The sequence below is a fragment of the Solea solea genome, chromosome 13, assembly GCF_958295425.1.
Source record: "Solea solea chromosome 13, fSolSol10.1, whole genome shotgun sequence".
NCBI lineage: Eukaryota > Metazoa > Chordata > Actinopteri > Pleuronectiformes > Soleidae > Solea > Solea solea.
The window spans coordinates 10,090,818-10,117,642 of record NC_081146.1 but is presented as its reverse complement, the minus strand read 5'-3'; the positions used below and the strand labels follow the sequence as shown (position 1 = coordinate 10,117,642).

The 26,825-nt window shown below is 35.3% G+C and overlaps 2 protein-coding genes across 7 annotated transcripts in view; both read left to right on the top strand.

The window, feature by feature from the left end:
- Nucleotides 1-6,629, top strand: part of osbpl3b (oxysterol binding protein-like 3b) — a 33,250-nt gene extending 26,621 nt beyond the window's left edge. For all 4 annotated transcript variants that reach the window (XM_058648702.1, XM_058648700.1, XM_058648703.1 and 1 more), the window contains 8 exons: nt 299-436; nt 538-601; nt 686-764; nt 881-1,025; nt 2,323-2,467; nt 4,010-4,136; nt 5,566-5,688; nt 5,786-6,629. In XM_058648702.1, coding sequence (XP_058504685.1) covers nt 299-436; nt 538-601; nt 686-764; nt 881-1,025; nt 2,323-2,467; nt 4,010-4,136; nt 5,566-5,688; nt 5,786-5,882 — 918 coding nt within the window. In that variant the 3' untranslated portion in view covers nt 5,883-6,629. The remainder of the gene's footprint in view (nt 1-298; nt 437-537; nt 602-685; nt 765-880; nt 1,026-2,322; nt 2,468-4,009; nt 4,137-5,565; nt 5,689-5,785) is intronic.
- A 1,381-nt stretch (nt 6,630-8,010) lies between these two features.
- On the top strand, nt 8,011-26,328 carry gsdmeb (gasdermin Eb). Of its 3 annotated transcripts, none has more exons than XR_009241974.1 (11): nt 8,011-8,145; nt 8,597-8,808; nt 8,914-9,106; nt 9,442-9,616; nt 10,168-10,288; nt 10,405-10,524; nt 10,919-11,046; nt 11,147-11,333; nt 11,505-11,578; nt 25,548-25,829; nt 26,170-26,328. XR_009241974.1 is itself a non-coding variant. In XM_058647323.1 (10 exons), the coding sequence occupies exons 2-10, from the start codon at nt 8,604-8,606 to the stop codon at nt 25,773-25,775; spliced, it is 1,434 nt and encodes a 477-aa protein (XP_058503306.1). In that variant the 5' UTR covers nt 8,011-8,145; nt 8,597-8,603; the 3' UTR covers nt 25,776-26,328. The 3 variants fall into 3 exon arrangements, 1 of the variants encoding a protein (XP_058503306.1); XR_009241973.1 differs by having other exon boundaries at nt 10,165-10,288; XM_058647323.1 differs by having other exon boundaries at nt 10,165-10,288; nt 25,548-26,328.
- The last annotated feature ends 497 nt before the right edge of the window (nt 26,329-26,825 follow it).

Below are 26,825 nucleotides of genomic sequence, written 5' to 3'. Positions count from 1 at the left end.
ATTGTTACAAAGGACAAATGTGTAGTATACAGTAAATGTGACGTGGAAAACAAACAGTTGTCTCCCATTATGATGTGGAATGGATGTAGTGCTCTCTTGGCTCCAGTGTGTGAAGAGCATTCAGACAGGAAATTAGAACTGCTGAGAATGAGAATCAACAAAACATTCATTATGAACCAAAGGAGGATAGTCTGTTATTGTAAATGATGGGGGTTTATGTTTGAGTTATTTCAATCATTATTCAGTCATAGAAATTGCAAATAAAGCCACTTACTGTGTTGTTTCTGTCTATATGCAGGTGTATATAGCTACATTTGTCGTATCAGGATATGCATCCACGCACTACAGAACTGGTGGAAAGCCATTTAACCCCATTCTGGGAGAGACTTATGAATGCGACCGGCCTGATAAAGGCTTTCAATTTGTTGCAGAGCAAGTATGCATGTCTTTCCCTGCTATCATAATTCAACAAACACCAAAAGCATTCTGGCTTCATGTGTGCTGATGCCGCTGTTTGTTTCCTCTTTACACCGTCAGGTCAGCCATCATCCGCCCATCTCAGCTTGCCATGCAGAGTCTAAAAATTTTGTCTTCTGGCAAGGTAATGAAATATGTCCATTTTATAATGGACACTGTGCAGGATGAATGTTAATGTTTACAGTTTTTTTTCTGTCTGATTGTGCAGATGTGAGGTGTAAGAACAAGTTCTGGGGCAAGTCGATGGAGATTGTTCCTGTGGGTACGACTCATGTAACCCTGCCTGAGTAAGTCTCTCCTGCCTCGTTTACTCTGTGCTCATCATTAAATCTTGTCAATCAAAACATTGCCTACAAGTGTTTAGGGTAAAGTGTAGTGAATATAAACTTAAATGATCCTCTAGATTTGGAGACCACTATGAGTGGAACAAGGTGACGTCCTGTATCCATAATATTCTCAGTGGGCAGCGCTGGATCGAGCACTATGGGGAAGTCACCATCCGAAACTCCAACAGTGATGTCTGCCAGTGCAAGATTACTTTTGTGAAGGTGAAGTAAACACATTCAAACCATGTTGTTATTTTATCTCCTTTAGGCTGTGCAACATCTGACATTAAGACCCTCTCCTCCTCTAACAAATTCTACCAACACAACAGTTTGTATTTGGCATCGCTTCAATCACAGACCCTTCAGTAGTGATGCGTGTTCATTTTAATCCCAAACTAATTATGTTTACATTCACTTTGGACCCTTGAGCGGCAGTCGGGGAGAAGAGAAGCCTTGCAGTAAAAGTTACTTTGCCACATCAATGGATTCAAATTCAAGAGTCATTTGTGAAATGGAAAGAAAAATCAATTGTTAAACCACAGCTGTTGTTTTTCTATTATTTTTGAACTTTTTAAACCTGGCGTAATAGACGTTTTTTACAGCAGATATTTCTTTAAATGAAATAGCTGGACAAACACAGGATTTACCAGTAACATTAATGAAGGTTCCACTCCAGACAACAGAGCTGTGTTATTGTTCAAGTGTAAGGGTAGATCACGCTAAATTCTTGACACCTGTAGAGGATGGATTTTTGTTTGTTTGTTTGTTTGTTTTTTTTAAAAACAACAAAAAACTGTACACATATTTTCTGGATGTGTTCCAGTAAAGTGAAATAGAAAGAATTATCCTCTATTGTTGTTATAGCATTGCTAAAACAACAAATCTAATGGTGGCCTAAGACTTCTGCACGGTACTGTATGTATGTATTCAAGAGCGGCTCACTGCAGACATATAAAGCTTGTAGAATTGGTATTTCACCTTCTTGCTATTTACTGTAAAATGTAGTGTTGTGGTAATAAAGTTAGGGTAATAATTTGCATGTTAAAATACGTTATCCCTCCTTATGCCATAGCTCTTATGCAATATTGTTCAAGTATACATCCTTTCGTGAGCCTCCCTAGTAAAATCCTAGGGAGCCTGTAAGCCTGTACACAGATGGTGCTTTGTATGTGTGTGTGTGTGTGCAAGAAACCCTTAGTGTTTGCGTCAGATGTAAGGAAGCCCTTACTGGCAGGAGAAGGTTAATTGCTTTAGTATGTGCCCATTTAGAAGACCCGAAGCTGTGCAGCATCACAAGCCAAAACTTGTCAGCACTCATTATGCCTCCTCATCTCTCATTAAACACACCGGCTCCACCACACTCACCGAGGACTCAGGGTGCTGTACGTAACGGCAACATCTGCTGACTGCAATGTCGGTCCTTTGTCCTCACCTGTCGTAGCATACTCCTGTCAGTGCAACACGAACATACACGTTGTTGAAGACTATTCTACATATTCTAAGTCTATTCTCTACACAGGCAAAATACTGGAATTCCAGTGTGAATGAGGTGGAGGGAACCATCACAGACCAGAAAGGGAAGGTCATCAACAGACTCTTTGGGAAGTGGAATGAGGCAGTTTTCTGTGGGGATCCGCCTTCAGCCACATGCGTCTGGAGAGCAAGTATGACAGATTACAGTGTACCAGTATAATGTATGTCCTCTATTAACTAAAGCCATTCAGGCTTGTAGAATCAGTGGCATCTTTAATGTCACTTCTTAAAACACATCATTTTATGAAAGCCTAGCTTACTGTTTTATTGCAAGATTTTTACTTATTTGTTGTGCGCACACGCACACTTGGTAGATATATCTTTTATAGTCTTTGTGTCCTAACTGCCTGATTTTATTGAGTCAACTTGTTTTATCCTGTTTCATACCCCTTTGAAAATGGATACACAAAATAAAATAGAAATTAAATTTATTGTATTAGTAGTATCAACATTTAAATGCTCAAATTAATACTTCTATTACAGAAAAGAGCAGTTGGTCAGATGGCAAGTAAGCCTGGTTATTATGAACTTTATAAATTTTTAATGAAAGGAGGACAGAAGTGATGGTATTTGGACCAAATGGCTCCTGTGAGTCCCTTCCTGTTGACCTAGACCCCTTGGCACCGCATGTTAAGCCTACAATCACAAACCCGGGTTTTTAAGATGAACAGTGATTTTAAATTGAAGTCCAGCTTTTTTCATTTAAGACAGTCAGCAAAGGTAAAAATTTATCCTTTCAATGCAGCGCTTTGAGACAGCAGTCCATGCCTTTATTACGTCTCAGCTGGATTATTGCAATGCACTTCAGCCAGTCTTCCCACTCACGTCTCCAGCTTGTTCAAAATGGTGCCGTGTGTCTTTTAACTGGAGCACATGAGAAGGAAAAACATAACACCTATTTTAGCCTCACTCCACTTGCTGCCCATGTACTGTGGAGTTCATTTTAAAATGATTTTATTTGTTTTAAAATCCTTAAATGGTACTGCCCCGCCTTACCTCTCTGAGCTGCTTCGTCTTTACACTCCTTCCTCTTAGGTCAGCTGATCACATGCTCGTAGAGATACCAACATCTAAACAAAAGCTCAGAGAGGACAGAGCTTTTTCTGTTGCTGTGCCTAGATTGTGGAACAGTCAGACATGTCAGACATTTTTAAAACATATCTTAAAAACCCACTTTTATTCTTTGGCTTTCAACCCACTATGAGGCATTAGTTTTACCTGTTCTTATCAGGTATATTTATCCCATATTTGTTTAGCACTTTGTTTCAGCTGTTGTTGTATTTAAAGTGCTCTATAAATAAAGTTGGATTGGATCGGACAGTATGAATCCATTGTTGATACATTTTAATATTTTGAAATGTCATTATTTGGATTGTCATAAAATCATGAAAAAAAAAAACGTTTAAAGCTAATAATAAGTCATGCCCATATAGTTTACAAAAATTCTTCTCAAGACAGTAAAATCAAGGTTTTTGAGATTTGTGTAAGTGTACAAATATTTATATTGTTGGAGTTACATCATGGAATAATGCAAATAGAATTTACCTCCCTTCTTTTTGAGGTATATACGTTGTACAGGTGTACATATTTTGTATCTATTTTTATATTGATATGATGCTGTGTAATTGTTTGACTTTTATTAGTATTTATTGTGTTATTTGTTTGTAATGCAGATTCAATGCCAGTTGACCATGAACAATATTATGGTTTTACCAAGTTTGCGATGGAACTGAATGAGTGTGATGCATCTCTGCAACTGCTGCTGCCACCCACAGACACCAGGCTACGCGTAGACCAAAGGTAAGAGATCCTGAAATATCCTGAAAGATAAGCTGGGAAAAAAACACAGCTGTGAAAATCTCTGCCACAGTATTATCAACACATCTTTTATTATCTCTCTCTCTCACACACACACACACACAACAGAGCTGTTTTGAATAGGGATCACCTTACACACACTGATCAAAACAACACAAAAATAGGCACATCAATACTTGGTTAAAAATAGCAAGTCACTCCAGAAGGATCTGGATCTTATCAAATAATTGTAGATTTGTCTGAGGTTTAAAAATGTGTAAATTAAACCCTGCTGCCACAAAGCATCACAGAGGCAAAGTAGATTTCACTTTTTCTATGTATCCCTAATTCAAACTGTCATTTTATATTTAATGTACATTACATTCAAACCATTGCCAATGTCACTCTAAACAGATCTAGACACAAGTCAAAAGTGGTACATGGTAGATCTATCTGAGTAAAAAATACAAGCAGAACTCACAGGTCATAAAGAGCCAAGGATCAAAAACACAGCAGGAAAAACAGAAGGAATTGCTACAAAAACACACTGGAATGAAGATGATCTGGCACTGAAGGTCGAGACAAGGATACACCAGTGCAAATAAATAAGGCGGTGGAGGCAAGGACATGAAAACAGACTATCAAAGTAAAACGAGCGACAACAACAAAAAAATAACTTAAACAATCTAGCTTGACAGTTCCTGACTTAGATTTAGTCTGTGTTTCTCACAGCTTTGTGTATAGCAGCATTTAGATCTCATGTCACTCTGTGATATTCCCGTGCTGCACACAGGAAGTGACTCACTTTATGTCAAGAAGACAGACGAAGGCAACAGCAGCATTGAGCTCGTAAAAATCTGAATCAGAAAAATCAGTCATCCAGAAGTTTGACAGGATAAACACTCCTTGTAGAGCTGAAACAATTAATCTGTTAATCAATTACTAAATTAAACGACAACTATTTTGATAATCGTTTCAAAGCTTTTTTCATGATTAAAACAAGATTTCTGATTGTTTGAGCTTCTAAAATGTGAGTATTTTCTTCATTTCTTTGCTGTAGATAACAAAGAAATCATTAAAAGTTAATCAGTTTGGCTTGTGGACAAAACAAGACATTTGAGAAAATCATCATTTCTAGGTGTGATCGATTAATCGATTAATCAAGAAAATAATCGACAGATTAATCGATTATGAAAATAATCGTTAGTTGCAGCTCTAACTCCTTGTACTTGCTGCTGCTGAATACTCATACACACACTCCCACAGTCAGGTCTGATAGTTTTGCTTGACAAAGCCCATTTTCAAATAAAGGACACAGCAAACAAATGATATATTGTTTATGTATTGCTGAGATTTTGTCTGACTGACTGCAGTTTTAATAATTGGTGTTTGAATATATTACACACTGAATGTGTCTGTGTCTCGCTGGCAGATTGCTGGAGGAAGGAAACTTGGAGGCTGCAGAGGAGGAGAAACACAGGATTGAACAGCTGCAGAGAGAAAGACGGCGAGTCCTCGAGGAGAACAACTCAACACACGAGCCTCGTTTCTTCAGGTATACTTTCCCACTGAAGTCGTATACAAAAATGTGAGCATTTCTTACCTTAACAAAGTATTAAATACTGTCCTGAATTTCTTTTCCGGCTCCTCAGATGGTCAAAGGATGACACCTGGGTGAGCAACAACACGTACTGGGAGATGAGGAAAGAACCCGGCTTCACCCACATAGATTTTCCTAAGCTGTGGTGACCATGGGAATGCAGTTGACATACATTTCAACCTGCTCAGCCTCTACTGTGACCCAGACTGGTGCTGATGATGCCAGTCTTGCCATCCACATCCAGTGCTGTCTTCTTTATTGCGGTTCATGAAAGTCATTGCCTTAATCGAAGTGCTTAAAAGTGCAACTTGTTTATGCAAGTATATTATGAGAAGGTTTATCATTTTAAACTGGTTCTATCCTGGACAACTAAAACTGAGAAAATTAAAACAATTCGTTATAAACCGTGATAAATGCATTTCATATCATTTCACGAATGGTCACTTTAGTTTGTGTCCCCTCATGGACATTCTCTACCTCTTAGATTAACTCGCTTTGATATGCCAGTAATTACGTTTGTATACGCATCTAATATTTATTCTGCAGTTGCCTGATGCCTTACTGGTTGTACTCATATTGTTGTACTTAATTTGTTTTGTTGCTTCTGTTTTTTTGTATGTTTTGTAAGGAGTTGTAAACAGTTGTTCACATGATCGGTCATCCTCACTGTTTCTCTCTGTCTCATAAACATAATCACTGCTTTTCTGCTGTGTTTGACTGTGATGTAGATGATTGTGCAGCTACAGTATGAGCAGCAGTAGCAAACATCAAATCCAGCTATTATGCATTGCACCATTATCCGAATGGACTGCGTGGAGGGATTTTGTGGCCAAACAGGTTGGAAACTTTGCTTGACGATGCATTAAATAAAATCTGTGATGCTTTCTCTCTGCGGACACATTTTTGGCTAGTGACATAATCATAAGTGACTGCAGATATCACCATCATTTCCACTTATTACAATAGCTGGTTAAACAGGAAAAGAAAAACATGTCCATTGTGCCGTGAGAACTAATAGTTTCTTCTGTCATTTTATTGTGTGCAACAGGAATACACCATGAAAGTCCAATTATCTTTATTCTAGTGTTGTTGGAGGCCACAAAGAGCATTTGTTTAAAACACTTGCATCATATTTGCCTAGATGTGACACAACTCTACATAGTTATTATGGGATTCAACAACACTTTATGGAATGTATTCACGTATGCTTATCAATCACTGCATTTAAAACATGGCAAAAAAAGCAAAAAACATTTGAGACTTCAGCACAAGTGGCGTCTAGACTGAATCACCTGTACCGATGCATAAAGAGTTAAAAATAAAATAAAGACATCTTTTTAAACATAACGATGTAGTGTACAACGTCAAATGTATGGAGTGTAAAATTCAGATACATGATTTATGAAAGTCGGTTTTTTTTTCATTATATTATAAATATGTTGCTTAAATAAGTAATGTTCAAGGTTTGAATTACTGTAATATTTTATCAATATCAACTAAATCCTACGCCCAGTGTTGGGCGGCCTTTTAGATAATAGTTCAATCAGTGTCAATAATAGTTTTTCAATAAAAAAAATATATGAAAATAATATTTCATGTGACCCTCATGTGGGGGATAAAACGGTAAAAGATGGATGGATGAAATATAGTATAGCGTAGAACACTCTAATCAAACTTTTAAGTAATGTTGAACATTCGACATGACATTAAAAAAGGAATTAAAGATCCTAATGAAAGTTAAGTTTCAGTTTCTGTTGTCAATGCAGACATTAATGTCTGATGCACTCATTCTGAATAATAAATGTTTATTTATAATGATTAAACAATGCGTGGGTAATTTTCCTAATAAAAATACATCAGACACTTAAGTTTAGTGGGGGGTTTTTCCTCATGAGTTGCAATGATGTAATAAGAACCAAAGAGTCAGCACCTTCATAAATTCTGTCAGTAATCAAATGAAGCTAGAAGGCAGAACCATTAATCAGCCACTAGAGAGCAGCAAATAGCCACTAAAGGTTGAATCCATACACAGAACAAAGACAGTCAGTGTTGCTGCAGCATAAAACACTAGTTTTAGCTCATTGAATCTACACCACAAAGATTTTGGTCCATATCTTAACATAATGTCATGTCATGTCTCCAAGGCACCAAATGAGGTGATTCAATATGAGGAAACGGAATAAATAAATCTGCTGTTATACAATAATAATAATTTATTGACGGTCCCTAAACCCTGCGAGTGAGAGACAATAATAACTAACCTGAAACTAACTTCCCCGCAGTGTCTTTTGTCCAAAACAGAGGGAGCTTCAGTGACAGAAGAAGAAGAAGAGTTTGTTTGACCCTTAAGTATCTGGACAGAGAAATCTCTTAGTCTGGTTTATCACTGAAAACAAGGACTTCGGGGAAGCGGTAACGTTTCGTTTTCTTTGTCGTTAACTTAAGAATAAGAACACGTTAAAAGATGATGGGTTTGCTGATGCTATTAGCATGTTTAGCTACTGTTCCAGTGTGTATAAATGGATGCAATAACATATTTCCCTTCAACTGCTTCTTGATATATTGTTGTAAATGTACAGGAAAATAGAGCAAGTGTGTTATTCTGTGGATTTAAAAGAAAGGCAGTGATGGTGAAGAGATTCTTACAGTCCTTCGACTGTGTTGACTACGTTTAAGTTTCCCGTATGAAGTGGCTTTATTGGCTGTGACGAAAAATAACGTTGTTGCCAACGCATTTTACTGCTGCATTTGATTTATATCACTGTTATGCATGTCATTTATCGAAACAAGCCACTTGTTTCAGTGTAGTGACTCTTCACTCTCTCTCTTCACTGACACTTTTGCTGTTTTTGTTTTTTTGTAGGGAGGAGATGTTTTCCACAGCTACCAGAAACTTTGTGGATGAGGTGGATCATAAAGGTTTGCTGATCCCAGTGTCCAGCCTGAATGACTCCATCTATGCCCTGTCTGTGGTGGTGAAGCGCAAACGTTTCTGGTTCTGGCAGAGGCCAAAATATCTTCCCACTGATTTTATTTTCAATGACATACTAACAGGAGAGACACCTATAAAGCCAGGTAAACACCATGCATGTATACTGTATGTATTTGCTTATATCTGCAGTGTTGTGACTGATAAGTTCCTACTACTATATCACAAAAATATTGTTCTGTTGTCCCCAGTTACATCAGAGACAGACTTCCTCAAATATGTTGGAACATATGGTGACAACCTTCAAGGAGGGATGGACGTAAATTTAGTCAGCTCCAGTGTGAGCCTGCAGGGTAAAGACTCTTTTAAACTGCAGTCGTCCTTTGGAGGTTTGAAAAAAGAGGAGGTGAACATGCAGAGGTTGCTGCAAGAGTCCAAAGGCAGGTACGTTCCTAACTGAAATCACTGTCCTGTTGAGTGGAGTTAGTTCAGAGATGGTTACAATACAAGAAGGAGCCTAGAAACGTAATCTCACTCCTGTTAAAGACATGTGAACAGCAGGAGTGATCTTTGACCCTCTCATAAAGTTGCACACAAAACACGAGACTAAGTTGAAAATTAACGCTCACAAAAAATTGCTTCTGTTTCAATTTCATTTCCATCATTTTGAAACCATAATCAGTTTAGGACTCATGAGTCATATCTGCAGTATTTTTCAAATAAATTGAAACCTCCCGTGACTATTTTCCACTGGTGTTGTTGTAAATCCGATGTTATAGAGTCCTGGACATGTCCCACTCCCTGATCCAGCAGACAAAGGAGAAGCCCCGGCAGGTGTTAGGGATTGTGAAGGAGCGTATCGTGACCACAACACCCTGTTCAGTCATAGAGGAGGTGCAGCAAGGTGGCCAATGTGGAGCAGGGTGGACTTTGTACTGGCCCAAGACCACTAAGGTAGAATCAAAGCATAATTGATGATTGTGATAATTTACATGTTTTGTTATTCAAAGATATAAAATGTAGCATTTCTGCATTCAAATGACTAAAAACAAAAAGATCAAACGTGCTAACTAGTGACATGACACATGATACATTTGCATACCACCGCATGTGACAGCTGTAAGTTCTAGGGGAAACCCATGATGAGTGAAACCCCATCAGAGTGAGGAAATTCAAATTCAGTACTTACCCAGCATGTTGTTAATGTGCGTCAGGAGTTGAGTTCACATCAGAAATGTTCTATATTTTTCCACTGCAGTACCTTTATGGCCCACCAAGGGGCCACAGCCCTCACTATGACAGATTCCAAGCTATACTATCTCTTGTTGTATTGACATCTCTTTGAGTAAGATTCAGTATATGTATAGTGCATTAACAGCAACATCTATTAAGTATTAACTATTTTGAATTTGAGATTTTCTTTATTAGATAGATTAATATAAGTAGATTGTCTTTTTTGTTGTTCTCTAATGTCTCCTGGGTTGTTGTTGTTGTTGTTCCAGCAGGTTTCATTAAAAGAGAACGAGAGCCTGAGTAAAGACACTAATGTTACCATGGAGATTCCCACTAATACTACCATTGCCTATGCCCTCATAGAACTAGAGATCAAACATGATGGATGCTACGGTGAGAAATCATTTTAACTAAATCTACATGTTAAATTGACAGATTGGATCACAAAAACTGATAATAAAGTTATTATCTGTGTGTGTGAAATGTGACTGTTACTGTATGTTCCTCAGAGTTGTGTCTGATGTCAAATATAACTGGAGGTTTTGAAGTCGACGGCCCTGCCGAGAAAAAACTGTCGGGAGTGTCAGGAGCTCCGACACACACTGCTGAAAATAATCACCTTCAACGAGGTAAGTGACTGTTCTCTCTCTCTCTCTCTGAAGCCATAAAACTTGTGAATATAGGTGGTTGTTGCAGATGATGACATGGTCAGAAATATGTGTTTGCTCACAAAGAACATTTGGCGGCTGGAGGCCTCAGTCTTTATCAGAATGATGCAATAACTGTTTGTAAATGCATGCTTTGACCTCATTCTTTAAAATGTCAACATCACAGTGATCATTGTTTATTCTACAAAATAGGTTTTTATATTGGTAAACATAGGCACAAGAAAAACTACATGTGAATGACTCACTCTGCCAGATCTATCATATTAGCATTTGGTTTTTTTTTTAGTGTCTAATTAATTCTGGGTAAGTTTTGTCTTTGGAGGGTATGGTAATGTTTTTTTCTATCCACACGCAGACCTGGAGCAACTTCATGATCATTTCCAGCTGCTTTCTTCTCTTCCTATCGCCACAAGATCCTCTCTGCTCCAGCAGCTTACAAACGTGATGCAGGACCCAGCTGCCGTCAGTGCACTTCAGAACGTGGTAAGTGGGGCAGAGAGGTGTTGGCAGCATATTATGGTGCTGGGACTATAAAACTCTTGTTTCACTGGCTTTTAAATGTGGGTGTCTCTCTTTGTCTTAGTTGGACCAGATCTGTTTCGACAACAACAGTCCTGTGCTGGATGACGTTAAAGCAACAGAACCTCAAAAACAGAACATCCAAGCGATTCTGGACCTTGTAAAACAGTGTGAACAAGTGGAGTCAGCTCGGACAGTCCAGTCCACATTGGTCCTCAAAGCCCTACACCTCATTAGCAGTGCTTTGGATGGTGAGAAAAGCACATCCTTTATGACTTTGCTCATTTCTTTATAAAATTCAATTAAATGTTGGATGAAATCCTGTGAAATGACAATTTCAAGTCCAGGAAATGTTGAAGCAATCCCTCTGAATGCATAATGGCCCAAACACCCAATGTTTTCATTCTATATATTTTTTCCAGAGTTGACAAATGATTGCCTTGCTGTCTTGGGAATGTGCTGCAGCCACTCAGTGTTACAGACGATGGAGCTATTGGTTAGTAAACTCAGTTTTGTTTTTTTACTAAGACCACAAAACACATTTGTAGTGCCTGCTGCTGCAAGGCATTCTAGTGGAGCCTAGAGTTTTTTAGTGATTTTTTAGTATTATACTATGACTTTTTTGACCGATTTTGGACGACATAGTATTATACTATGACTTTTTTGACCGATTTTGGACGGCATACGATACTATGACTTTTTTGACTGATTTTGGACAACATACAAAACTATGACTTTTTTGACTGATTTTGTACAGCATACGATACTATGACTTTTTTGACTGATTTTGGACGACATGCTATAGTATGCCTTTTTTGACTGTTTTTGGACGACATACTATACTATGACTTTTTTGACTGATTTTGGACAACATACAAAACTATGACTTTTTTGACTGATTTTGGACAACACACTATACTATGAATTTTTTAGTGAATTTGGACGACATACTATACTATGACTTTTTTGACCGATTTTGAACGGCATACGATACTATGACTTTTTTGACTGATTTTGGACAACATACTATACTATGACTTTTTTGACTGATTTTGGACAAAATACAAAACTATGACTTTTTTGACTGATTTTGTACGGCATACTATACTATGACTTTTTTGACTGATTTTGGACGACAAACTATACTATGACTTTTTTGACTGATTTTGGACAACATACTATACTATGACTTTTTTGACTGATTTTGGACGACAAACTATACTATGACTTTTTTGACTGATATTGGAAGAGATACTATACTATGACTTTTTTGACTGATTTTGGACGACATTCAAAACTGACTTTTTTGACTGATTTAGGAAGTAATACTATACTATGACTTTTTTAACTGATTTTGGACGACATACAAAACTATGACTTTTTTGACTGACTTTGGACGGCATACTATACTATGACGTTTTGGTGTCATTTAGGACAACATACTATTGTCCTTAATGTGTAAACATACTATACTGTGACTTTTTTGACTGATTTTGGACGTATACTATACTTTGACTTTTTGACTGATTTTAGAAGACATACTATACTGCAACTTTTTTGACATACAAAACTATGACTTTTTTGACTGATTTCGGAAGAGATACTATACTATGACTTTTTTGACCGATTTTGGACGACATACAAAACTATGACTTTTTTGACTGATTTTGGACAACACACTATACTATGATTTTTTGAGTGAATTTGGACGACATACAAAACTATGACTTTTTTGAGTGATTTTGGACGACATACTATACTATGACTTTTTTGACCTATTTTGGACGGCATACTATACTATGACTTTTTGACTGATTTTAGAAGACATACTATACTGCAACTTTTTTGACTGATTTTGGAGGACATACAAAACTATGTCTTTTTTGACTGACTTTGGACAACATACTATACTATGACTTTTTGACTGATTTTAGAAGACATACTATACTGCAACTTTTTTGACTGATTTTGGACGACATACAAAACTATGACTTTTTTGATTGATTTTGGATGGCATACTATAGTATGACTTTTTTGACTGATTTTGGACAACATACTATACTATGACTTTTTTGACTGATTTTGGAGTCATACAAAACTATGACATTTTTGACCGATTTTGGACGATATACTATACTATGACGTTTTGGTGTCATTTAGGACAACATACTATAGTGTGGCTTCACGAGGTTGGTGTACTGGTTAGCACTTTTGCCTTTGAGAAAAAAGACTGGGGTTCAAGCCCTGGTTGGAACAAGTGTTCTCTGCAATCCTAAGATGTATTGGTGTCATTACGGACGACATACTATAATTTGACTGATTTTGGACGACATACTATACTATGACTTTTTTGGACTGATTTTGGACGACCTACAAAACTATGACTTTTTTGACCAATTTTGGACGACATACTATACTATGACTTTTTTGACCGATTTTGGACGACATACTATACTATGACTTTTTTGACTGATTTTGGACGACATACTATACTATGACTATTTTGACTGATTTTGGACAACATACTATACTATGACTTTTTTGACTGATTTTGTACGGCATAATATACTATGACTTTTTTGACTGATTTTGGACGACATACTATACTATGACTTTTTTGACCGATTTTGGACGGCATACTATACTATGACTTTTTAGACTGATTTTGGACGACATACTATACTATGACTTTTTGACTGATTTTGGACGACATACAAAACTATGACTTTTGATGGATTTTGGAAGAGATACTATACTATGACATTTTTGACTGATTTTGGACGACATACTATACTATGACTTTTTTGACTGATTTTGGACAACATACTATACTATGACTTTTTTGACTGATTTTGTACGGCATACTATACTATGACTTTTTTGACCAATTTTGGATGGCATACTATACTGTGAGTTTTTGACTGATTATGGAAGACATACTATACTATGACGTTTTGGTGTCATTTAGGACAACATACTATAGTGTGGCTTCACGAGGTTGGTGTACTGGTTAGCACTTTTGCCTTTGAGAAAAAAGACTGGGGTTCAAGCCCTGGTTGGAACAAGTGTTCTCTGCAATCCTAAGATGTATTGGTGTCATTACGGACGACATACTATAATTTGACTGATTTTGGACGACATACTATACTATGACTTTTTTGGACTGATTTTGGACGACATACAAAACTATGACTTTTTTGACCAATTTCGGACGACATACTATACTATGACTTTTTTGACTGATTTTTGAGGACATACAAAACTATGACTATTTTGACTGATTGTGGACGACATACCATACTATGACTTTTTTGACTGATTTTGGACGACATACTATACTATGACTTTTTTGACCAATTTTGGACGACATACTATACTATGACTTTTTTGACTGATTTTGGATGACATACTATATTATGACTATTTTGACTGATTTTGGACAACATACTATACTATGACTTTTTTGACTGATTTTGGACTACATACTATATACTATGACTTTTTTGACTGATTTTGTACGGCATAATATACTATGACTTTTTTTGACTGATTTTGGACGACATACTATACTATGACTTTTTTGACCGATTTTGGACGGCATACTATACTATGACTTTTTTGACTGATTTTGGACAACATACTATACTATGACTTTTTTGACTGATTTTGGACAACATACTATACTATGACTTTTTTTAATGATTTTGTACGGCATACTATACGATGACTTTTTTGACCAATTTTGGATGGCATACTATACTGTGAGTTTTTGACTGATTTTGGAAGACATACTATACTATGACGTTTTGGTGTCATTTAGGACAACATACTATAGTGTGGCTTCACGAGGTTGGTGCACTGGTGAGCACTCTTGCCTTTGAGAAAAAAAGACTTGGGTTCAAGCCCTGGTTGGAACAAGTGTTCTCTGCAATCCTAAGATGTATTGGTGTCATCACGGACGACATACTATAATTTGACTGATTTTGGACGACATACAAAACTATGACTTTTTTGACAGATTTGTACGGCATACTATACTATGACGTTTTTGACTGATTTTGGACGACATACTATACTATGACTTTTTTGACTGATTTTGGACGACATACAAAACTATGACTTTTTTGACTGATTTTGGAAGAGATACTAAACTATGACTTTTTTGACTGATTTTGGACGACATTCTATACTATGACTTCTTTGACTGATCTTGGACAACATACATTCTATGACTGGTTTTGGACAACATACTATACGATGACTTTCTTTGACTGATTTTGGACGGCATACTATACTATGACTTTTTTGTGACTTTTTGGACGACATACTAAACTATGACATTTTTGTGGGTTTTTGGACGACATACTAAACTATGACATTTTGTTCAAATTTTGAACGACATACTAAACTATGACATTTTGGTCACATTTTGGACGACATACTAAACTGTCACATTTTGGACGACATACTAAACTATGACATTTTGGTAACTTTTTGGACAACATACTAAACTATGACATTTTTGTTAAATTTTGGACGACATACTAAACTATGACTTTTTCGTCACTTTTTGGCGGCATACTAAACTATGACATTTTTGTTAAATTTTGGACAACATACTAAACTATGACATTTTTGTTAAATTTTGGACGACATACTAAACTATGACATTTTTGTTAAATTTTGGACAACATACTAAAGTATGACATTTTGGTCAAATTTTGGACGGCATACTAAATATGACATTTTTGTCGCTTTTTGGACGGCATACTAAAATATGACATTTTTGTGACTTTTTGGACGACCTACTAAACTATGACATTTTGGTCACTTTTTGGACGACATACTAAACTATGACATTTTTGACAGATTTGTACGGCATACTATACTATGACTTTTTTGACTGATTTTGGACGACATTCTATACTATGACCTTTTTGACTGATTTTGGACGACATAGAAAACTATCACTTTTTTGACTGATTTTGGAAGAGATACTAAACTATGACATTTTTGTCGCTTTTTGGACGGCATACTAAAATATGACATTTTTGTGACTTTTTGGACAACATACTAAACTATGACATTTTGGTCACTTTTTGGACGACATACTAAACTATGACTTTTTTGACTGATTTTGGACGACATTCTATACTATGACTTCTTTGACTGATTTTGGACGGCATACTATACTATGACTTTTTTGTGACTTTTTGGACGACATACTAAACTATGACATTTTTGTGACTTTTTGGACGACATACTAAACTATGACATTTTGTTCAAATTTTGAACGACATACTAAACTATGACATTTTGGTCACATTTTGGACGACATACTAAACTGTCACATTTTGGACGACATACTAAACTATGACATTTTGGTCACTTTTTGGACGACATACTAAACTATGACATTTTGTTCAAATTTTGAACGACATACTAAACTATGACATTTTGGTCACATTTTGGACGACATACTAAACTGTCACATTTTGGACGACATACTGAACTATGACATTTTGGTCACTTTTTGGACAACATACTTAACTATGACATTTTTGTTAAATTTTGGACGACATACTAAACTATGACATTTTTGTTAAATTTTGGACGACATACTAAACTATGACATTTTGGTCAAATTTTGGACGACATACTAAACTATGACATTTTTGTTAAATTTTGGACGACATACTAAAATATGACATTTTGGTCAAATTTTGGACGACGTACTAAACTATGACATTTTTGTTAAATTTTGGACGACATACTAAACTATGACATTTTTGTCACTTTTTGGACGACATACTAAACTATGACATTTTTGTTAAATTTTGGACAACATACTAAACTATGACATTTTGTTCAAATTTTGAACGACATACTAAACTATGACATTTTGGTCACATTTTGGACGACATACTAAACTTTCACATTTTGGACGACATACTAAACTATGACATTTTGGTCACTTTTTGGACGACATACTAAACTATGACATTTCGTTCAAATTTTGAACGACATACTAAACTATGACATTTTGGTCACATTTTGGAGGACATACTAAACTGTCACATTTTCGTCACATTTTGGACGACATACTAAACTATGACATTTTGGTCACTTTTTGGACAACATACTAAACTATGACATTTTTGTCACTTTTTGGACGACATACTAAACTATGACATTTTTGTTAAATTTTGGACGACATACTAAACTATGACATTTTTGTCACTTTTTGGACGACATACTAAACTATGACATTTTTGTTAAATTTTGGACGACATACTAAACAATGACATTTTGGTCAAATTTTGGACGACATACTAAACTATGACATTTTTGTAAAATTTTGGACGACATACTAAACTATGACATTTTGGTCAAATTTTGGACGACATACTAAACTATGACATTTTGGTCGCTTTTTGGACGACATACTAAACTATGAAATTTTTGTTAAATTTTGGACGACATACTAAACTATGACTTTTTTGTCGCTTTTTGGACGGCATACTAAAATATGACATTTTTGTGACTTTTTGGACGACCTACTAAACTATGACATTTTGGTCACTTTTTGGACGACATACTAAACTATGACATTTTTGACAGATTTGTACGGCATACTATACTATGACTTTTTTGACTGATTTTGGACGACATTCTATACTATGACCTTTTTGACTGATTTTGGACGACATAGAAAACTATCACTTTTTTGACTGATTTTGGAAGAGATACTAAACTATGACATTTTTGTCGCTTTTTGGACGGCATACTAAAATATGACATTTTTGTGACTTTTTGGACAACATACTAAACTATGACATTTTGGTCACTTTTTGGACGACATACTAAACTATGACTTTTTTGACTGATTTTGGACGACATACTATACTATGACTTTTTTGACTGATTTTGGACAACATACTATACTATGACTTTTTTGACTGATTTTGTACGGCATACTATACTATGACTTTTTTGACCAATTTTGGATGGCATACTATACTGTGAGTTTTTGACTGATTTTGGAAGACATACTATACTATGACGTTTTGGTGTCATTTAGGACAACATACTATAGTGTGGCTTCACGAGGTTGGTGTACTGGTTAGCACTTTTGCCTTTGAGAAAAAAGACTGGGGTTCAAGCCCTGGTTGGAACAAGTGTTCTCTGCAATCCTAAGATGTATTGGTGTCATTACGGACGACATACTATAATTTGACTGATTTTGGACGACATACTATACTATGACTTTTTTGGACTGATTTTGGACGACATACAAAACTATGACTTTTTTGACCAATTTCGGACGACATACTATACTATGACTTTTTTGACTGATTTTTGAGGACATACAAAACTATGACTATTTTGACTGATTGTGGACGACATACCATACTATGACTTTTTTGACTGATTTTGGACGACATACTATACTATGACTTTTTTGACCAATTTTGGACGACATACTATACTATGACTTTTTTGACTGATTTTGGATGACATACTATATTATGACTATTTTGACTGATTTTGGACAACATACTATACTATGACTTTTTTGACTGATTTTGGACTACATACTATATACTATGACTATTTTGACTGATTTTGGACAACATACTATACTATGACTTTTTTGACTGATTTTGTACGGCATAATATACTATGACTTTTTTTGACTGATTTTGGACGACATACTATACTATGACTTTTTTGACCGATTTTGGACGGCATACTATACTATGACTTTTTTGACTGATTTTGGACAACATACTATACTATGACTTTTTTGACTGATTTTGGACAACATACTATACTATGACTTTTTTTAATGATTTTGTACGGCATACTATACGATGACTTTTTTGACCAATTTTGGATGGCATACTATACTGTGAGTTTTTGACTGATTTTGGAAGACATACTATACTATGACGTTTTGGTGTCATTTAGGACAACATACTATAGTGTGGCTTCACGAGGTTGGTGCACTGGTGAGCACTCTTGCCTTTGAGAAAAAAAGACTTGGGTTCAAGCCCTGGTTGGAACAAGTGTTCTCTGCAATCCTAAGATGTATTGGTGTCATCACGGACGACATACTATAATTTGACTGATTTTGGACGACATACAAAACTATGACTTTTTTGACAGATTTGTACGGCATACTATACTATGACGTTTTTGACTGATTTTGGACGACATACTATACTATGACTTTTTTGACTGATTTTGGACGACATACAAAACTATGACTTTTTTGACTGATTTTGGAAGAGATACTAAACTATGACCTTTTTGACTGATTTTGGACGACATTCTATACTATGACTTCTTTGACTGATCTTGGACAACATACATTCTATGACTGGTTTTGGACAACATACTATACGATGACTTTCTTTGACTGATTTTGGACGGCATACTATACTATGACTTTTTTGTGACTTTTTGGACGACATACTAAACTATGACATTTTTGTGGGTTTTTGGACGACATACTAAACTATGACATTTTGTTCAAATTTTGAACGACATACTAAACTATGACATTTTGGTCACATTTTGGACGACATACTAAACTGTCACATTTTGGACGACATACTAAACTATGACATTTTGGTAACTTTTTGGACAACATACTAAACTATGACATTTTTGTTAAATTTTGGACGACATACTAAACTATGACTTTTTCGTCACTTTTTGGCGGCATACTAAACTATGACATTTTTGTTAAATTTTGGACAACATACTAAACTATGACATTTTTGTTAAATTTTGGACGACATACTAAACTATGACATTTTTGTTAAATTTTGGACAACATACTAAAGTATGACATTTTGGTCAAATTTTGGACGGCATACTAAATATGACATTTTTGTCGCTTTTTGGACGGCATACTAAAATATGACATTTTTGTGACTTTTTGGACGACCTACTAAACTATGACATTTTGGTCACTTTTTGGACGACATACTAAACTATGACATTTTTGACAGATTTGTACGGCATACTATACTATGACTTTTTTGACTGATTTTGGACGACATTCTATACTATGACCTTTTTGACTGATTTTGGACGACATAGAAAACTATCACTTTTTTGACTGATTTTGGAAGAGATACTAAACTATGACATTTTTGTCGCTTTTTGGACGGCATACTAAAATATGACATTTTTGTGACTTTTTGGACAACATACTAAACTATGACATTTTGGTCACTTTTTGGACGACATACTAAACTATGACTTTTTTGACTGATTTTGGACGACATTCTATACTATGACTTCTTTGACTGATTTTGGACGGCATACTATACTATGACTTTTTTGTGACTTTTTGGACGACATACTAAACTATGACATTTTTGTGACTTTTTGGACGACATACTAAACTATGACATTTTGTTCAAATTTTGAACGACATACTAAACTATGACATTTTGGTCACATTTTGGACGACATACTAAACTGTCACATTTTGGACGACATACTAAACTATGACATTTTGGTCACTTTTTGGACGACATACTAAACTATGACATTTTGTTCAAATTTTGAACGACATACTAAACTATGACATTTTGGTCACATTTTGGACGACATACTAAACTGTCACATTTTGGACGACATACTGAACTATGACATTTTGGTCACTTTTTGGACAACATACTTAACTATGACATTTTTGTTAAATTTTGGACGACATACTAAACTATGACATTTTTGTTAAATTTTGGACGACATACTAAACTATGACATTTTGGTCAAATTTTGGACGACATACTAAACTATGACATTTTTGTTAAATTTTGGACGACATACTAAAATATGACATTTTGGTCAAATTTTGGACGACGTACTAAACTATGACATTTTTGTTAAATTTTGGACGACATACTAAACTATGACATTTTTGTCACTTTTTGGACGACATACTAAACTATGACATTTTTGTTAAATTTTGGACAACATACTAAACTATGACATTTTGTTCAAATTTTGAACGACATACTAAACTATGACATTTTGGTCACATTTTGGACGACATACTAAACTTTCACATTTTGGACGACATACTAAACTATGACATTTTGGTCACTTTTTGGACGACATACTAAACTATGACATTTCGTTCAAATTTTGAACGACATACTAAACTATGACATTTTGGTCACATTTTGGAGGACATACTAAACTGTCACATTTTCGTCACATTTTGGACGACATACTAAACTATGACATTTTGGTCACTTTTTGGACAACATACTAAACTATGACATTTTTGTCACTTTTTGGACGACATACTAAACTATGACATTTTTGTTAAATTTTGGACGACATACTAAACTATGACATTTTTGTCACTTTTTGGACGACATACTAAACTATGACATTTTTGTTAAATTTTGGACGACATACTAAACAATGACATTTTGGTCAAATTTTGGACGACATACTAAACTATGACATTTTTGTAAAATTTTGGACGACATACTAAACTATGACATTTTGGTCAAATTTTGGACGACATACTAAACTATGACATTTTGGTCGCTTTTTGGACGACATACTAAACTATGAAATTTTTGTTAAATTTTGGACGACATACTAATCTATGACTTTTTTGTCGCTTTTTGGACGGCATACTAAAATATGACATTTTTGTGACTTTTTGGACGACCTACTAAACTATGACATTTTGGTCACTTTTTGGACGACATACTAAACTATGACATTTTTGACAGATTTGTACGGCATACTATACTATGACTTTTTTGACTGATTTTGGACGACATTCTATACTATGACCTTTTTGACTGATTTTGGACGACATAGAAAACTATCACTTTTTTGACTGATTTTGGAAGAGATACTAAACTATGACATTTTGGTCACTTTTTGGACGACATACTAAACTATGACTTTTTTGACTGATTTTGGACGACATTCTATACTATGACTTCTTTGACTGATTTTGGACGGCATACTATACTATGACTTTTTTGTGACTTTTTGGACGACATACTAAACTATGACATTTTTGTGACTTTTTGGACGACATACTAAACTATGACATTTTGTTCAAATTTTGAACGACATACTAAACTATGACATTTTGGTCACATTTTGGACGACATACTAAACTGTCACATTTTGGACGACATACTAAACTATGACATTTTGGTCACTTTTTGGACGACATACTAAACTATGACATTTTGTTCAAATTTTGAACGACATACTAAACTATGACATTTTGGTCACATTTTGGACGACATACTAAACTGTCACATTTTGGACGACATACTGAACTATGACATTTTGGTCACTTTTTGGACAACATACTAAACTATGACATTTTTGTTAAATTTTGGACGACATACTAAACTATGACATTTTTGTTAAATTTTGGACGACATACTAAACTATGACATTTTGGTCAAATTTTGGACGACATACTAAACTATGACATTTTTGTTAAATTTTGGACGACATACTAAAATATGACATTTTGGTCAAATTTTGGACGACGTACTAAACTATGACATTTTTGTAAAATTTTGAACGACATACTAAACTATGACATTTTTGTTAAATTTTGGACGACATACTAAACAATGACATTTTGGTCAAATTTTGGACGACACACTAAACTATGACTTTTTCGTCACTTTTTGGACGACATACTAAACTATGACATTTTTGTAAAATTTTGGACGACATACTAAACTATGACATTTTTGTTAAATTTTGGACGACATACTAAACAATGACATTTTGGTCAAATTTTGGACGACATACTAAACTATGACTTTTTCGTCACTTTTTGGACGACATACTAAACTATGACATTTTGTTAACTTTTGGACAACATACTAAACTATGACATTTTGTTCAAATTTTGAACGACATACTAAACTATGACATTTTGGTCACATTTTGGACGACATACTAAACTTTCACATTTTGGACGACATACTAAACTATGACATTTTGGTCACTTTTTGGACGACATACTAAACTATGACATTTTTGTTAAATTTTGGACGACATACTAAACTATGACATTTTTGTTAAATTTTGGACGACATACTAAACTATGACTTTTTCGTCACTTTTTGGACGACATACTAAACTATGACATTTTGTTAACTTTTGGACAACATACTAAACTATGACATTTTGTTCAAATTTTGAACGACATACTAAACTATGACATTTTGGTCACATTTTGGACGACATACTAAACTTTCACATTTTGGACGACATACTAAACAATGACATTTTGGTCAAATTTTGGACGACATACTAAACTATGACATTTTTGTTAAATTTTGGACGACATACTAAACTATGACATTTTGGTCAAATCTTGTACGACATACTAAACTATGACATTTTGGTCGCTTTTTGGACGACATACTAAACTATGAAATTTTTGTTAAATTTTGGACGACATACTAAACTATGACTTTTTCGTCACTTTTTGGACGACATACTAAACTATGACATTTTTGTTAAATTTTGGACAACATACTAAACTATGACTTTTTCATCACTTTTTGGACGACATACTAAACTATGACATTTTTGTTAAATTTTGGACAACATACTAAACTATTGGAACAAGGGCCTTTCTGCATGGAGTTTGCATGTTCTCCCCGTGTGTGCGTGGGTTCTCTCCGGGAACTCCGGCTTCCTCCCACAGTCCAAAAACGTGCAGTGTGGGGATAGGTAAATTGGACACTCCAAATTGACCATGGGAGTGAGTGTGAGAGTGAATGGTTGTTTGTCTCTATCTGTGTGTGGCCCTGCGATGGACTGGCGAACTGTCCAGGGTGTACCCCGCCTATCGCCCGATGTAGCTGAGATTGGCACAGCACCCCCCGCGACCCTCTGGCAGAGGATAAAGCGGTAGATGATGACTGACTGACTGACTAAACTATGACATTTTTGTTAAATTTTGGACGACATACTAAACTGTGACATTTTGGTCACATTTTGGACGACATACTAAACTATGACATTTTTGTGACTTTTTGGACGACATACTAAACTGTGACATTTTGGTCACATTTTGGACGACATACTAAACTATGACATTTTTGTGACTTTTTGGACGACATACTAAACTATGACATTTTGTTCAAATTTTGAACGACATACTAAACTATGACATTTTGGTCACATTTTGGACGACATACTAAACTATGACATTTTGGTCACTTTTTGGACGACATACTTAACTATGACATTTTTGTTAAATTTTGGACAACATACTAAACTATGACATTTTGGTCAAATTTTGGACGACATACTAAACTATGACATTTTTGTGACTTTTTGGACGACATACTAAACTATGACATTTTTGTGACTTTTTGGACGACATACTAAACTATGACATTTTGTTCAAATTTTGAACGACATACTAAACTATGACATTTTGGTCACATTTTGGACGACATACTAAACTGTCACATTTTGGAAGACATACTAAACTATGACATTTTGGTCACTTTTTGGACGACATACTAAACTATGACATTTTTGTTAAATTTTGGACAACATACTAAACTATGACATTTTGGTCAAATTTTGGACGACATACTAAACTATGACATTTTTGTCGCTTTTTGGACGGCATACTAAACTATGACATTTTGTTAAAATTTTGAACAACATACTAAACTGTCACATTTTGGTCACATTTTGGACGACATACTAAACTATGACATTTTTGTCTCTTTTTGGACGACATACTAAACTGTCACATTTTGGACGACATACTAAACTATGACATTTTGGTCACTTTTTGGACGACATACTAAACTATGAAATTTTTGTTAAATTTTGGACAACATACTAAACTGTCACATTTTGGTCACATTTTGGACGACATACTAAACTATGACATTTTTGTCTCTTTTTGGACGACATACTAAACTGTCACATTTTGGACGACATACTAAACTATGACATTTTGGTCACTTTTTGGACGACATACTAAACTATGAAATTTTTGTTAAATTTTGGACGACATACTAAACTATGACATTTGGCATGGTGGCGTAGTGGTTAGTAGGTCTTGACTAAGTACAAAAACGTCATATGTCGTCCAAAATTTGACAAAAATATCATGATGGGAGACGATCGACGAAAATATCACAACCCAGCCCAGTTTGGATCCTCACAGCTTCAGAGTCAGTCTCTTTTAAAGGGTGATTCCACCAAAGTACCACTTTGTCTAAGTTTTAAAGGTTCAATCCACCCAAATGTTACTCCTTTACCAGCACAAGTCCTGCACCCGAGGACATCGGCAGCAAGAACAGCAGGCATGCTCAAAATTTCGCCACAGAATTTTCTAGTCTTCTTTTTTTTAGTGTTTAAGGATGCATCACAGTGATTTAGCTGCCTGTTACCTTGGTCTGTTCCAGGTACAGTGTGTATCAGGAAAAGGAGAGTTACTCCTCGGCAGTGCAGACCTGCTGACGGAGGACGTCTATGAACAGGCTGCACATCTGTTTGCCTCTTCTAATGTGTCCCTTGGGAGAGACGGGGACACAGTGAGGACAGCAATAAACCCAGAACCGGGACACCTTCCTCTGGTCCTGTGTATCGCTGTCCGAGGTCTCGCCTCACTGGCCCCTCTGTGTTTGAGCTGAAGATGACTTTATAACCATCAGCAACATCAGATAATCAGATACCACACTGATGAGGTAATCAGATTATTTATCGAATAATTTAAAACACATGTTTTATTTTATTGTATGATACGGATCGTGAAACGTTTAGTCAGTTAATGCCTCTTAACAGACAATCAGTGAAGTAAAGATTTTGATAAGCAATGAAATTTGGACTGTTTTTATAGAAAAATGCAATTAAATGGTTATAATCTTTAAATGTTTAATAAATAATAATGCCTTCCTAAAGCTAAACCTTTAGAACAATCAGAACCAAGAATAATCTGTGGCTATATTATGATGTAAAATTATATGCACGTCATTCTAGCGGCTGCAAATTGTTTCTAATGATTATTCTCCTCTGTTGTGTTGTTAGGTGAGATATTCATGAGACTCTCTCACACCACTGTCCCCCCAAAGACATGAAGGACTCATTAGCCCTGTTTTATATGCCAACAACAAACCTCACTGTAAAAAAAACATGCGCAAATGTGTATTTTTCTCTGATGCAAAAATAAACATGACTTTATCAACACTTGTTGTGATGAAGCAGCTTGGTAACATATGGTAACAACTCAATACATTTGTCTCTGCCAAAAAGAAACACAACCAAAGCAGTTGTTTAAGCAGCATGTTTAGAGAACACGAGACATTTGATTTCACATCTTAAAATACATCTTTTCTGAAATCTTGTAAAATATACCTTTTATAATAAGAACATATGAATATTATTTAAAATGTTTAGTTTTTAGTAATGTCACATCAAAAGGGATGTTCACTGAGATGCAGTACCACGCTCAAGAGTCCTGTGGAAAGTTTTTCTTGCAAACACAAACACAGCACCACACTATTAACTGGTCTATCAGTCAAAGACATGCATTATTATCCAGATGTGTGAAACTCAGTATTCCTTGATGTACATGACATTTCCCATTTACAGATAGACTTCACGTCTTTGATATATGATACTGTGCAAAAGTCTGAGGCCACCATTACATTTGTTGTTTCAGCAATGCTATAATGACCATACAG